Source organism: Eleutherodactylus coqui, chromosome 2, assembly GCF_035609145.1.
Source record: "Eleutherodactylus coqui strain aEleCoq1 chromosome 2, aEleCoq1.hap1, whole genome shotgun sequence".
Classification (NCBI taxonomy): domain Eukaryota; kingdom Metazoa; phylum Chordata; class Amphibia; order Anura; family Eleutherodactylidae; genus Eleutherodactylus; species Eleutherodactylus coqui.
Genome location: NC_089838.1, coordinates 238,002,978 through 238,018,279, shown reverse-complemented (window position 1 = coordinate 238,018,279; position 15,302 = coordinate 238,002,978). Strand labels below are relative to the sequence as shown.

Here is a 15,302-nt window from a genome sequence, read left to right as displayed (position 1 = left end):
GTTCAATAGAAACTAATAGTTGCGGAATTCACGCATGGATTTCTTCCACGGGAAATGCGAAAGAAATTCATCTGTGGGTATTCACCCTTAAGTAAAGAGCCAAACACTGAAATTTAGAATAATTATTTAGTCAAAACTGCTGTGTGTAAATGCTTGTTTATAAATGCAAGTGCATTAGTTAATACGTCATATACTGAGTTCACAGATATGGCTTTGTATACATCTGCCCTTCTATTCCCTGATCTTTGGGGGAAAAATTGCTGTACTTCTTCTGTATTAGTCTACAGACACTTTTCAGAACTTTAATAGCGATGGTCTGTCCTCAGGATAGGTCATTATTATCCAATCATGGAGGTATTGTACGACTACTAGAACCCTCACAGTTAGCTGATTAAAGTGGATGCAAAGCTTAAAGGGGTTGTCCGGCCATAAACATTAGGTCTCATTACTTCTGTTTGCCCAATACAATGCACTTTGTAATATACATTGTGCATTGTAAATTAGGCAAACAGAAGTTATTGACTTACCTTTTGGGATGCCCCCCCCCTGTGTTGCTCCTCGGTTGCCATGGGTTCCGACAAGTCTCTTCTCCTCTTCTTGTCGGAACGACGGGGACACGCTTCTCCAGCACAGCTCTGCGCATGTGCAGAAGACCTTCAGCCGCTGGGAAGCTCAGTTCTGCCTGCAGGGGAGGCGTGGCTGCTGGCTCTTCATCTCCAAGGTAAGAATGAGTGGAGGGGCGGGCTCTCGTGGGGGGAGAGATGGATGGATGGATGGATGTGTGCAAGGGGGGGGGGGGTGCAGTAATGCGTGTGTGTGTTCGTGGTGTCTGGAGACCCGGCTGTCAGAAGTCCCGAGGGAAGGGGGGGGGGGTGGAGAGGGAGAGTTGGATGGATAGATGGATGTGTGCAGGGGGGGGGGTGCAGTAATATGTGTGTGTGTGTGTTCGTGGTGTCTGGAGACCCGGCTGTCAGAAGTCCTGGGGGAAGCGGGGGGGGGGGGGGGGGGGTGGAGAGGGAGAGATGGATGGATGTATGGATGTGTGCAAGGGGGGGGGTGCAGTGATGTGTGTGTGTGTGTGTGTGTGTGCAGGGACCCGGCTGACAGAAGTCGGGGGGGGGTCATTGTGAGAGGGGTCGCTGTGGGAGGGGCACTATGAGGCCATGTGTGTGTGGGGAAATGTTTTGTTTTACTTTACTTTAGCAGGGTGGGGGGGGGGGCAGTAGGTAGCATTGCAGTGGGGGGCTGCAGGAGAGTTCTCTCTCGGCTCTCCCCAGCCCCTCTCCATTCACTATACACTGTGCTGCTGTTTACACTCATGGTAGGATTTTATCGTGAACCATGACAGTCTCCCCTGGCCACAACCCCTCTGATTATAGTATGCAGCAGGGGGCGGGGCCTGGGCGGGGAGAGACTGTAGATCAGTTCAATAGAGGTGGGCGTGTCGTGGGCGGGGCTAGGACGTGAGCTGAGGGAAATCCTGCCTTTTCATGTCTCTTACTACCATCGAGAGCGCGCACACAGAAGAGGGAGAGCGCAGAGCATTGTGGGAAGGCAGCACAGAGGCGCCATCTTTGAAAGCTGCAGTGAAGATCAGATTCTAAGGTAAGAAACTGACATTGCAGCTGATCTGCCGGCCGGTTTGAGCCCCTGTATGCTGTCTGTTACTATCCTTACTGAAAGGAAAGCAGCAGCATTATAAAAAATTTTACCCTGTGTGGCCGGACAACCCCTTTAAGCAAGAACTACGGCCTTTATATAGCAGGCTTAGCTCTATACCTCCTGCAATAGCTGTGCATCGTACTGCAGCTTAGTCCTATCCACTTGAGCTGCAGCAAGCGGCACACTGCCCCACTGCCGATGTGATGGTTTAGGGGCCATTGCATACAACAGTCGGTCACCCCTAGTAGTGATACAACGGACAATAACAACTCAGTGATACGTTCAGGACATCCTGCAGCCACATGTGTTCCTCTCATGGCGGCTTCCAAGAGGCATCTTCCAGCAGGATAATGCTCGATCGCACACACAAGGGGGTCACAGGAATGTCTCCAAAACACTGTCACACTTCTATGGCTGCCCAGTCAACGGATTTTTCACCAATAGAACATATATGGGACTATCAAGGATGCCAACTTTTAACAATGAGTGTATATATAACCATATACACACGTCATGGTCGAACAATCTTGGTAAAGATCAAAAGGTCTGTGTTTTATCATATTTCTGGGTAAGGTAATAAAGCAGAACAATAATAATAAATCAGTTTGGATGTGATATTCACTAAGGGGCAATAATCTTGGCAAGCGGGAGAGGGAAGGTTGTTTTTCAATCACTAGTAAGTTATAATTAAAATTGCACATATAAAATTATTTAATTTTCTAAGGATCATGCATAAAGGTCCAAAGAGGTTTGCCAGATATGTCTGTTCCCGCTACCTCTGGAGACGGGTTTTGGAAGGCTTTAAGCTCAGAAAACTTAATTTAGCTCCTAATTAGAAGCTGTAAAAAAAGATTATGGAAACATGGCAAAGAAACTTGACATATTTGTAGCAAAAACCAGGGAAAGGTAACATAAGGAAGTGAACAATTACCACAAATTTCATTTCATTGCTAGATGCCTTTTAAGCTTTTTTTTCATAGTTCTTTGCTGACACTTTTAATAGTAGCTTAAGAAGGCCACCATTCATTAGATTCTTATGTGTAATGCTCCCAAGACCAGTACTGTAGAGGAAACCAACGTAGGATCCAACCAGTCCATTCATTGTGCCAAATCACAAAGAACCTCTTGTCTCACAAAAGCCATTATAAAATGCTTGTCTTATTTTCATCCTTCTTCTACATTAGTATGGCGGACACGATATAGAAGCAGATTCCAATCAACTAAGCATTGGGGGACCCGTGGAAATTGGTGGTGAGGCACTGGAGCCATGTGACTATTAATACATTCATTTGCTAATTTAGTTGAATTAAAACAATTCAGTGACCTATATGTTTGGGGAGTTCCTTCCACATTGGCCACAGTCACATTTAAAGGTTTATTTGAGATTGAAAAAAAAATAATAGGGGCCAAAAAAAGGTGTAAAATAAAGAAAAATTCACAGTCACCTTCTCAATGTTCCTCCCCTGGGCCACACTGCTCCCTGCTGGTCTAATCCAAGACATGACTGCAGCAGTCATGTGCTGTTCATCACTCAAATGACTACTCAGTCAATCACTGGCCTCAGCACGGGCAGCTGTGCATAAATGGCATGTGACCACTGAGGCCAGTGACTGGCTTGGCAGTTATGTGGGTGATGAAGAACACGTGACCATTACAATCACTTCCAGGATCAGACTGGCAGGGATAAGACTGGAAGCACTGGACATGGGTGGGGCATTAGAAAGGTGAATATGTCTTTTTCTCTATTTTACGCCTTTATCTGTCCTTTGTATTTTTTTTTTAGTCTTGGAAAACCCCTTTCAGCATGTTAGCCATTGTTCAGCCTTTATATAGCTTTCCCTCTACTTCCTCATCACATGGCCAATGATTGTGATTAGATATGACATGGTAAGCATATTAACACCAGATCTAATATAGAAAGAAGCCATGTAAAGAGGTCAGAAGGCTTCTGAAAGGAGCTGTAGGGTAGAGGTGGATTAAGTGTGGACTGATGAACATAGCATCAAGGTGGTTGCCCTCACAACAATTTTAATTCAACTAAATTAGCTTAGTAAGGGATTGTAATCTAAAAATTCCTTTATCTTCTTACTGTTCATAGCCTTGAAGAGGCTTTACACAAATAAGAACTTGTGTTCAATAGTGTAACTGTTCACACTTTGTCAGATATGGATGTACTGATTCATGAAAAAAATATTTCTAAGAAAGAAAATGAGGACTCACCTTAACAATGAAGTCAGCACGCAGTGGACCCGGCACCTTTAGGATCTCCCTATCCATTCCCTTCTGAAATTCTACTGTTGTATTTTCAATGATATAGGTTCCAGCACTGGTAAAGCTGTGTTCCCCACTCTCACCTTGTAAGGTTTTTGACTCAATGACTAAAAAAGAAAAAAATGAGACAAAATTAAAACACAACCAAGTGAAGACATGTGGTCATCTCAACAGTGCTTTAGCTTCATGTCCCAACTTGGAATGGAACCCATCAGAAGGATGATCTCTACTGATTTCAGAAAATGGAAAGTTTATGATAGTTATGGTTAATCATCTACAATATTCCCTAACTAGCCCTCACCTCTGAAGCTACTTTCATAGTGGAGTTGGGCCCACTGAACTACTGATCCATAAACAGATTTAATCCCTGCTACTTTGGTAGTTGCATTCTTTAATTTCAATTAATCATATTGCTATTGTTTCAAACCCTTAATATTTATTACATGCTACAATAACACACTCTCTTATCGACAGTAATTGGGCACCAGAGCAGAAATCAAAAGTAGTATTTATTTCCATATGCTAATACTTAGTGGGTCTCCTTTGGCCCTAATGACATTGGATACTTTCCGTGGTATACTCTCTATTAACCTCTGATATTCTACTAACACACTTCAGATGGTATTTCCCTCCATCTATCCTTGAAATGTCCATCGAGTTCTATCAAAGATAGACAATGTTCATATTTCCTGACTCAATGTGCTAAGTGTGTCATAAAGATGTTCGGTAGGGTTCAGGTCCAGAATTTGTGCAGACCAGTCAAATTGTGGAATATCGATATCCTCAAACCAAAATTTAAAAAAAAGTTGGATTTGTGACAAGGCGCGTTGCCTTGTTGGAAGTATTACTGACCATTCCCAGAGTATTGTCACATTGTCAACAACAGATGATTGTCTAGAATGTCAAGTTCTTGCCACTACAACCAACAGAGACCATGTCATGTAAAACATACCCAGACCATAATGAAAGCTCTTCTGTACTTAACTCTTGGCCCAACATACTCAGACAAAAGGCATTCCCCAGGCATCCTCCATACCAGGTACATCCATCTGATTTCAAGATGGAGTAGTATGATTCATCACTTTATAGAACATTCTTCTATTGCTCAACTGCCCAATGATGACTCTCCTTGCACCATTGTAGATGGGCGTATTTATCTTCATTAACAGAACTCACTAGACATATGAAGGAGGAACGGAGAGAAATACCAGCTAAAGTGTATCAAACATTAGTAGAAAGTATACCACAGAGAGTATCTGATGTCAGTAAGGCCAAAAGACACCCCACTAAGTAGTAACATGTAAATAAATCATGGCTGCATGATTTCACGTATGTGTGTATATGTATTGGTAAGAAATATAGTTGAATTACACATCTCCAGCAATGCAATGTGATTTCCAATTTTAGCTCTAAGTATACATATATGAGGATGACACTCTGCTATTACAGACACCTGCATGGGTTTTTCCTGGGAAAACTACAACCATATAATCCAATACTTAAATTACGCTCTCTTTGATCTGGCCTGATGTCTCTGCACATGAGTTTTTGCTATTTTGTAACTGTTTAAATACACGGAAGGGAATAACCCTTAGCAAATAGGTCACATAATTTCTGTACATTTTCCAAGATCTCAAGATAATATCTGTGGAACACATCAATATGTATAATACTCTTTGCAGATCTCTAGATGCTAAATATATTTTTTTCTAGTCTACTCAGCGATTCCGCTATTTTTGAGATGGGGAAATTTATAATTAACCTTCATTGTTCTCTGGCTGTAAAGATATTTATAGACAATATTTTATATTTTCATAGCCCCTTTCATATGTATAACATATAACAAAGTAAAGATGGATTTTTTATGTTCTATTTACAAGAAGTCAATATCAGGAAAGATAAGAGCAATCACTGTTGCATTGATTGGCTTTATCCTCCAGGGCGGGTTTACATGTGATGATTTTGGCTCCAATTAGATTGCCATTTCAATGGTTATAATTAGTATTGCTCATCTTGGTCGACTAGGTGGGAAAAACACCCTGATTTTTATCAAATCGGATTTGGTAAGTCCGACACGATGCTACAAAGGTCAGAGTGTGGCCAAGCATAGTAACATACTATGTTAGGATGCATTCACACTAGCATGTACGTATGCGTACATTGGTGCGCACAAAACTGCGTACCCATGTACGTGCACAAACACGCGTGAATGCAGCTCTGTGCAGCATCGCTCTCAATGGGGCCTCGGCTGCTGTCAGCGGCCGCATTGAAAGCAATAGGATGCCGGAACCCCTGCAGTAATTTTTTAGGGAAGGGCTTCATATATAAGCCCTTCCCTGAAAATTAGCCATGGTTTGTGTAAAAAAAAAAAATATATATATATATATATACTCACCTCTCCCCTGCTGCTGTGTAAATATTCCCCGCAGGGAGTAAAGAATCCCCTGCCACAGCTATGACAGCTGTGGCAGAGGATTTCTTCATCCCTGCGGGGAGCAAAGAGTCCCCTTGTCACTGAACACTAAATTCAATGAATGGCCAAGCGCTGCCTGTGATTGGCTGAGTGCTGTGACCAATCACAGGCAGCACTCAGTTATCATTCAATGAATGGCTGAGTGCTGCCTGGAATTGGCTGAGCGCTCAGCCAATCAGATACAGCCCTTTCAGCAGGCGGGAATTTTAAATCCCTGCCTGCTGAAACAGATTCAAAGCAGTGCAGGGAGAAGACAAGCTGGACACACCTGAGCCCCGGCAGCTGACCAGAGGTGAGTATATATATATTTTTAATACATTCTAGGGATGATTTTCAGGGAATGGCTTATATTTAAAGCCCTTCCACGAAAATCCCTGCAGGGCTTGCCGGTAGCCCATGGCTTTCAATAGGACTGCAGAAGCGCCGGTCCCATTGAAAGCAATGGAAGAGCATTGCCGTCTTCTGCCGCAGCTTTCAAAACTGTGACAGCTGTGGCAGGGGATTCTTTACTCCCAGTAGGCAGTCCCCTTGTCACTGAACACTGTGACAGTGCTGTCACTGTGTTCAGTAACAAGGGGACTCCCCGAGGGGAATATTTACACGCACCACAGACCTATGGTGCATGCATGTCCTATCTTTTACAGGTGCACGCGTTTGCACGCCTGTAAAACACGGATATGTGAACACACTATAGGGAACCAATGGTTCTAATAGACGCGTGGTTTTGTACGCACAGTTGTACGCACATAAACACGCTTGTCTGAATCCACCCTTAGGCCTCCTTCCCACGAACGGATTTCCGCCGCGTAATTCGCGGCGAAAATCCGCTGCGTTGCACGCAGCTATTAGGTTCTATTGAACCTAATAGCTCCATGCTCACGATGCGTAATTCCACCGCGGAATTACGCACCGCGATTTCTCCCGTCCTCACCCGCAGCATGCTCTATTTTCTGCGGGTGAGGACGGGCTGTACGCACTGACGGCTTCCATTGCAGTCAATGGAAGCCGTCCATTCACGCTATCTCCCGCTGTAACCAGCGGGAGATAGCGTGAAAAAACGCTTTCCCGCCCACCGCCGAGCGTCATATGACGCCAAATGACGCGGTCCGGCCGCGTCACGTGACACGGCTGGTGACGCGAGAGCGGTGGGCGGTGACGAGCGGTGACGCGGCGGTGGTGGGCGGGGAAGCGATTTCACGCTATCTCCCGCAGGTAAGTATAGGGGCTCTGGGGGGCGCCGTGACGGGCTTCACAGCGGAATATTACGCTGCGGAGCCCGTCACGCTCGTGGGAAGGAGGCCTTAGGCTGAAAAATGATATCTGTCCATCTAATCACTCATCACTAGAATGTGCGATGTAAGAGAGCTGACAGCTGATACTGTATCCTTTTAACATTGGATTGCTTTACTAAGTGATCTTACAACAGCTTGTGACATGACAGGACAGCTAAAATTTGCTCATAGGTGGCCATACATAGGACACTTCTAACAGGCATTTAACAAGCCATTGCTTGTTTCCCTCAACATATGCCAAAAGGGAACAGTTGGGACGCTCTTTGCATAGGGGCCAATGATTGGGCACGAACATTCATACAGACCTTCATTTGCCTGATCATTGAGCTGCTGGGATATGCAGGCAATCAGCCAACAAACGGGCAAACACTTGTTCATTGGCTAATTGTAGGGCCTTTCTACACGGGCCGATTGTGGATGAGCGATCATTGCTGCTGTTCACATGCAGTGGAGAATTAATAGTATGGGGATAAACAATCGAAAATGGTGTTAACAGGGATGGGCGAACTGTGTAAACAGATGGACGTGTGACCAATGTGTGCACATTTTTATGCTCGCAAAAAGTCCCTTTTTCCTGATCATTGGCTCATGTGAATATGCCGACGATTCGATTGGATCCATTCATCATCCGATTAGATCTTTTATGGAAGCATTAAAAATGTTTACTCTTTGGCAGCAGCACATCCCCCCTTGTAAACCTGTGGACGAGGATGACATGTTGCAGAGGCTCAGTTGTGTAGGCATGAATGACTGTTATTAGAGATGAGCGAGCATACTCGCTAAGGACAATTACTCAATTGAGCATTGTCCTTAGTGAGTATCTCCCCGCTCTGGAGAAAAGGTTCGGCTGCCGGCGCGGGTGAGAGGTGAGTTGCGGCAGTCAGCAGGGGGGAGCGGGGGGGAGAGAGGGAGGGAGAGGGAGGGAGAGATCTCCCCTTCGTTCCTCCCCGCTCTCCTCCGCCACTCCCCGCCCCCCGCCAGCAGCCGAATATTTGCTCCCGAGCGGGCAGGTACTCGCTAAGGGCAATGCTCGATCAAGCAATTGCCCTTAGCGAGTATACTCGCTCATCTCTAATTGTTATGATTGTTCAACCCAATACAGATTGAATTAGTTAAAAGCCCACTCCCCTGATTACATGGGGGGAGGTTTCTGCAAAGCCAGCATTAAAAAATAATAATCCAATCATCTGATGGATGGCTCAAATCAAATTGCAGTCATAATAAGTTGAGCCATTGATCAGGCAAGCGAACGTTCACGCCCTATCATCAGCCGTGTAAAAGGACCTTAGTGCAGGTGTAAAAATACTCGCTCGTAGATAGAACATCCCTGTTTACACCAATCACAATTCTACCATTCTACCTATGCCGTAAGAAGTGATTGGCAGTAATAAGCGTGGATCGAAAAGCTGTTTGATGATTGGCCTTTGTTAAACAGGCAGACAATCGGCCTTTGTAAAAGGGCTCCTTAAATACATTGTACTGTTGGTAGATCCTGCTGGCCATGGATTCACAGCCGTCTTGGCCCTAGCATGCACATTTCTGTAATTCAACTTAAGACCTGCTGGCAGCATGGGCAAATAGTGACTCTATATAAGATGCTAGTGCTAGCGGAGGAACTGCTGAACTTTAGCATGCCAGGAAGATGAAAAGAAAACAAGGTGAGACCACCTGCTGTGAGGACACCCTGGAGATACGGGACATTAGCAGCTACTCTCACATTAGGTATATTACAGACTAGGTATATTATAGTGTACTATAACATCAGAAAATTGTGTAGTAAACATAAACGATGTTGAACTCTAAATGGATATAATGAAGGTTGCCATATAGTACAAATAGACTTTAACAGTGTGCAGCAGAAAAGGCCCGGTAGAGGGTGCGGTGTTCTTTCATATGGAAATTGAATATATTGGAAAAAGCCATGAAACATAAAGCGTACTGCTTCTGTCCATTCATTCACCGTGCCTGCCACCCAACAAGTATTCACCAGTGCCAATGCTCTTTAAAGGTCTTATTTACCAGACCTGGAAGCCAACTTTAGAATGGTAATATATCCCCAGGTGTCTCCACTCTAAAACTGAAACCAACATTTAGAGAAAGCTAGATGAGCTCTTGGCTGGGAACTCCCAAGGACTGAAGACCATTGCAGATCACTACATGGTAACTATAGCTAATCCCTAAGACATCATAACTTCCACTGGAACTGGAAAACAGGTGTCCAGAGCTGTGTTAACTCTTTTAGTTCAAGCTAAGTCAACATCACATCGGCCCCGATCTGACAGTTATGTCATATATAACTTAGGATGGTTCATACAAACGTGTGCAGGTCCTTTCACTGTGATTCTCACACTGCGACTTCCATGCGGTACAGCAATTACTGACTCTTCTCCTATGGAAAAGAAAGGAAAGACATTACACCGATCGAAACAGATGTTGGGAGTATCGTGTGACTGGAGCAGTGCTAGCGGCTATGTGGCTGAGTAATAACACAGGTGCATGCATTTTACATTAGAACATTTAAGATTTGCAAAAAATGCTATTTTGTTCCAAAGATGAAGTTGGGGAGAAAACAGCATCCAAGCCTCCCACAAATTCTTAAAATGGAACACATAGCTAGAAAACGGTATTTCTTTAAAAAACATGATTGCTTTTTGAAAAGGAAGATCTTTAGTTCAGCATGACAAGCACAAACTTTGCAAATAAAACAGAAGAAAAAAATCGCTTTGAGTGCGTCTACCTTCCAAATCGTGCGTGCATGTGAATGTTAATCTGATGATTTTAATAGGCTGTGAAGATACACAACACTAATAGCGCATTGGTTAATCCCCTGGACTGCTGCCAGCTCCATAGATACCCTCCTCTCGATGGATGCTTTTAGCTTTCAGTCTGTAAACACTTTACTATGTGTCTCTGCCTGGACTGGACTAGACTCCTTTGCCTGTTTAGGCTTCATGCACACGGACGGATTTTTGCTGCGGAATCCGGAGTGGGCATCCGCCTCTGGGTTCCATGGCAATAACCCTCCCTAGCATGCTATGGAAAAATGATTCTTCATGCACATGAGCAGAAACCAATTGTGGACTCTGCTGACGGATGAAAAATTGCAGCATGCTCCATTTTCCTGCGGTCCCTGCACAGATGGATTCTATTGGAGTCAATTGAAGCTGTCCGACCCGCAGCCTGTCCGCAATTGACATAATGGACGGGCCACAGATTCCGCGGGAAAAACAGGAGTTTAAAAAAGATAAAATTGTACTGTGCATGTTCAATGGCGGCTGTGCGGACAATGCACAGCACCGAGAAGCCGAAAGAAGACAGGTCTGCGCGGACGACGGGTAGGCAGAGTCACCTGCCGCGGTCAGGGCCGGATTCCGTAGCCAGAATTCGGGCACGCGGTGTGCATGAGGCGTTCTTTATTAATATATATCTATATATACACATATATATATATATTTATATATATACATACACACACACACATATATATTTATAGAGAGATTAACGCAGATTACATACCGATAAAATATATATATAATTGCTTTTTAATCTACGTTTTATATGTTTTCTGTGATTTTTTTTTGTGTTTCAAGTGGACTGCAATATATTTTAGTTTATGTCATGGCCTTCGACCTGCTGTCACATGGAAGGTTTTAATACCTATATTAGCTAACTGTATCAGTTTATTCATCTGAAGAAGAGTCCAGTCCAGACTAGAGAGATGTAGTGAAGTGTTTAGTGAATAAAAACTATAAATTTTTTTCAAGGGTGATTCCTCTGTGGTCTGCACCAAACTCAGTTTTTAGCATGCATTGGTTCGCATGTGCTTATATTTTGGCAATACACATTCCTTCCATATTATATCTTCATAGGGATAAACCGATCATTTCACCATTTCAGAGAATTGTAAGCTTATATATACATAGTATAAGCTGTTCATTTTACCTGCCATAAAACATCTATTATGCCACACACATTATACTGTCCCATGGCTTAATGGGGCTTTCTGCATTATTACTTTTAGATAGTTTTGAGCTCCCCATGCCCAAAAATATATAAAAGTAATAAACTCACCACGGCTCAGGACTGGCGTTTCAACAGGCTAACACTGCAGCAACTGACAGGTGATGTCACCTGGCCCACAGGCCTGGTAACGTCCCATAAACCTGTCACATGGGATTCTATTGTAGAAGCCTAGAGGCAGGTTTATGGGGCATCACTGATGACGTCCCTGCTGGCCAATGTTGATACGCAGAACAGATTACTTATTTTGAGCAAAGTATGCGCTTACTATTTATAATGTACAGTTTCAATCAAACTTATTCAACCCCCATTATAACTTTCCAGACCGCTCTTGTGACTGAGCTGTATTTCTAACAGGCACTTAAATATTAAAGTCCTAGCTAGTCCAAGTATTCGATATGTTTTATCTCAAACTCACCTGATGCAACTAATGAAGCCCTTGATTAGTTGCATCAGGTGTGCTTGATACAACATCTAATTTGCAAATGTGTGCGCTTATGTACCATTCTATTCAGGGGGGTTGAATAATTCCAAGGCAGCCGTAGTTATTAAAAATGGCATTCTATGTTAAGTTTGGAGAAATCACTTGTTCATGTTTGATTGTTTTTTACAAATAGCTGAAAGTTTGCAAATTTGGCAAATCAATTTAATTTGCAACGGGGGGGTTGAATAATTTTGATTGGAACTCTAGTTATTAATTACCCATAATTTGCATACGGTTTTACAATGTTCACTATATTCATACGCAACTTTTCTTTTCAGCAGACGCCCCTTCTCTATGGTGGCCTATCAGGACAAAGTTACTGTGTCTATAAGTAGATCGAGACCTGTGTGGTTGATTATACTCAATTAAACCTGATCCACCTAAAAGTAACTTCATCCTACCATTAGATTGTGTAGAATATGCTTAAACTAAAAATATTCTAATTCTATTCATCATTCTATAAAAGTTGATCAGATCCTTCCATTAATTGGCTTTTGTTTTCGGTAAAGCAAAATGGACAAACATGGTAAAGTCCCCATTGAAACAACTTAACACCAAATATTGTGCTTCCATCTCACTGTTGTGTCGACCATGAATAACTGAACACACTGCTGTCTTAGGCCAAAGAGAAGAAATTGCTGTAATACTGCAGTAAATACATTTGCAGAGACTGGTTTTACTTCTGCTCAGTATCACTGGAGATGGATCTCAAGCCTGGGGCCGGTGGCATGCTGCTTGCTTTTTACAAACAAGCTCATTCAGTTAAAGTCAAGGAGTCACGTTCACCTTCTACATGCCAGTCCTAAGTGGAACTCTGCCACTACAAAGATATTTTGGGCCAAATATTTTGCAGAACTGCTCACTTAAAGCACTTTCAACCACTCGGACGGTTGCAGCTTTCCAAGTCTACTATCAATTTATCACAGTAGAGGTTCCAGCAAAAGCCTTGCAAGTGAGTGATCCTAATTTCCACAGACCTACACCTAGAGATACACAATACTTGGTTAGAGATATATTTTGCTTGGGACGAAATACACAAAACTGGGTATTTGTGGGATCCCAAACTACCGCCTTTGACGTGTACAATACTCCTATTTCAGTGTGGGATTTGCATAATTCACTTAAGTACATTTTGCATGTATTTTTCTTCTGAAAATAGTCCTGTACAAAACCCAGGATGTGAGTGCCCACAGGATAAACATTTATGGTCAGCCGTGTTCATAAATATGCCAGTAAGTGACTTGCGGCCTTGGCATTAAAGATTTCAAATAAATCCTAAATAAAATGATAAATTGGCATTATAAATCCTGGCATCCCGTGTATCTATGGACTCAAATTAAGTTTATTTAGTATATTAATTCAGGATCTCCTAACTGCCAAGAAATGGTAATACTCAACTATTTCAAGTATATATTAACTGGGGGTCTACTTCAGACTCAATACTCTCAAAAGGTTTCAGTAATATTTATTATGAGGTAATTCAGAATATTATGATGTAACTCCATTCTTGAACCACAGAAACCTCTTATGAGTAGTGACTGATCACAGGGTATACCCAGTAGTGTTTTACACTGAATGGTCAACTTTCTTAGAGATAACTGTTCTTTCATCATTGGAGCTTGTATGGAACTCCAATGGTGCACCGATGGAATATGGCTTCATACGGTTTACACCAGATCCACATGATTCAGCAGGAAACGGGACTTCCACCATGTGTCCAAGGTCCATTGGCCTCTGTCCTGGGCTCATGTCAGGTGTTGTTGGCATTGAGGCAGGGTCATCAAAGGTGCAGTTGTCAATCTTTGATTATTAAACCCCGGTCAATGCAAGGTACACTGCATGGTCATTGTGAAAATTTGTCTAATTTGTCTATCCTCCCTGTGGTTATACTGCTGGGTCAGTTGATCAACTGTAGCACGTCACTGCTGAGATACCAGGTGTGCTACCTAACACTGGCCTGTAGGATCAAGCTCACATTGCCTGCTACTATGTGATCTTCTGTTGCATGTCTGTTCATGGTTCAACCAGTCTTAGTACACTCTTGAAAATGTAGTTTAGGAACAGCTAACAAGTGCGAATGTATCAGAAATACTGGCACCATACTCTGGGCACCAACAATCCTTCCATGATCAAAGTCGCCATGTTTACCCATGACTATCAAATGTTGCCTTCTATTGTGCAGAGGAGAGGTCAGCACAGCTGTTCTTAATGCAGTGATCTTTCAATTGTATATACACACATATAATAAGTGTATATATATATATATATATATATATATATACATACACACACATATATACACACTCATTGCAAAAAAAATCAAGCACCTAGGAGGAGTTGTTAGAATTGAGTGAAGTTTTATATGTGTGATTGTAATGTTGATATCAGTAAGTGATTATAATGCAACAGTATGATTTATTGTGGAAAACTGAGCACTTAAATAGAGACTCTAGTATCCTGTTGTACCACCCCTAGCTTGGATGCAAGATGTGTTATGGATGGACATGGAGGCAAACAGTTTCCGTATGGTATCCGGCGGCATATCGGTCCGTGTTTGCTGTAACTGAGCCTCAAGATCATGCAAACCCATAGGATGTCAAATTTGGAATACCAGATAGTTCCATACTTGTTCTATTGGCGATAAATATGGCGATCGGGCGGGACACAGAAGAGTGGCAATGTTGGGGACACATTCCTTTGACACCCTTGCTGTGTTTGGCCAAGCATTAGCCTGCTGGAAAATGCCTCCGGTAAGCCCTGCATGAGAGGCAACATATATGACTGCAGAATGTAGTGAACATATAGCTGAACTGTCATTGACTCTTGTACCACTACTAGGGGTAACTGACTGTCATATGCAATGGTCCTACAGATCATCATAGCAGCAGTGGGGGCAATGTTTCGCTCCACAGCAAATAAAAGATTGAGGTGCTCACTCCTAGGTCTTCAGTCATGAACATGGCCATCAATGCCCAAACTAAACCTCGATTTGTAGCTGAAGGCAACCTGGTTCAGCTCTGTAGCTGTCCAGTTTCATTGTCCATGACACCAGTGCAAATGGAGGGGATAGTGATTGGGTATCAAGGGCAGTAGATATAAT

The 15,302-nt window shown here is 43.0% G+C and overlaps 1 protein-coding gene across 1 annotated transcript in view; it reads right to left on the bottom strand.

The window, feature by feature from the left end:
* Positions 1–15,302, bottom strand: part of ADAMTSL3 (ADAMTS like 3) — a 398,680-nt gene that overhangs the window by 107,879 nt on the left and 275,499 nt on the right. The window contains exons 8-9 of the mRNA XM_066592680.1: positions 10,013–10,087; positions 3,883–4,040 (exon numbers count right to left, since the gene is read on the bottom strand). Coding sequence (XP_066448777.1) covers positions 3,883–4,040; positions 10,013–10,087 — 233 coding nt within the window. The remainder of the gene's footprint in view (positions 1–3,882; positions 4,041–10,012; positions 10,088–15,302) is intronic.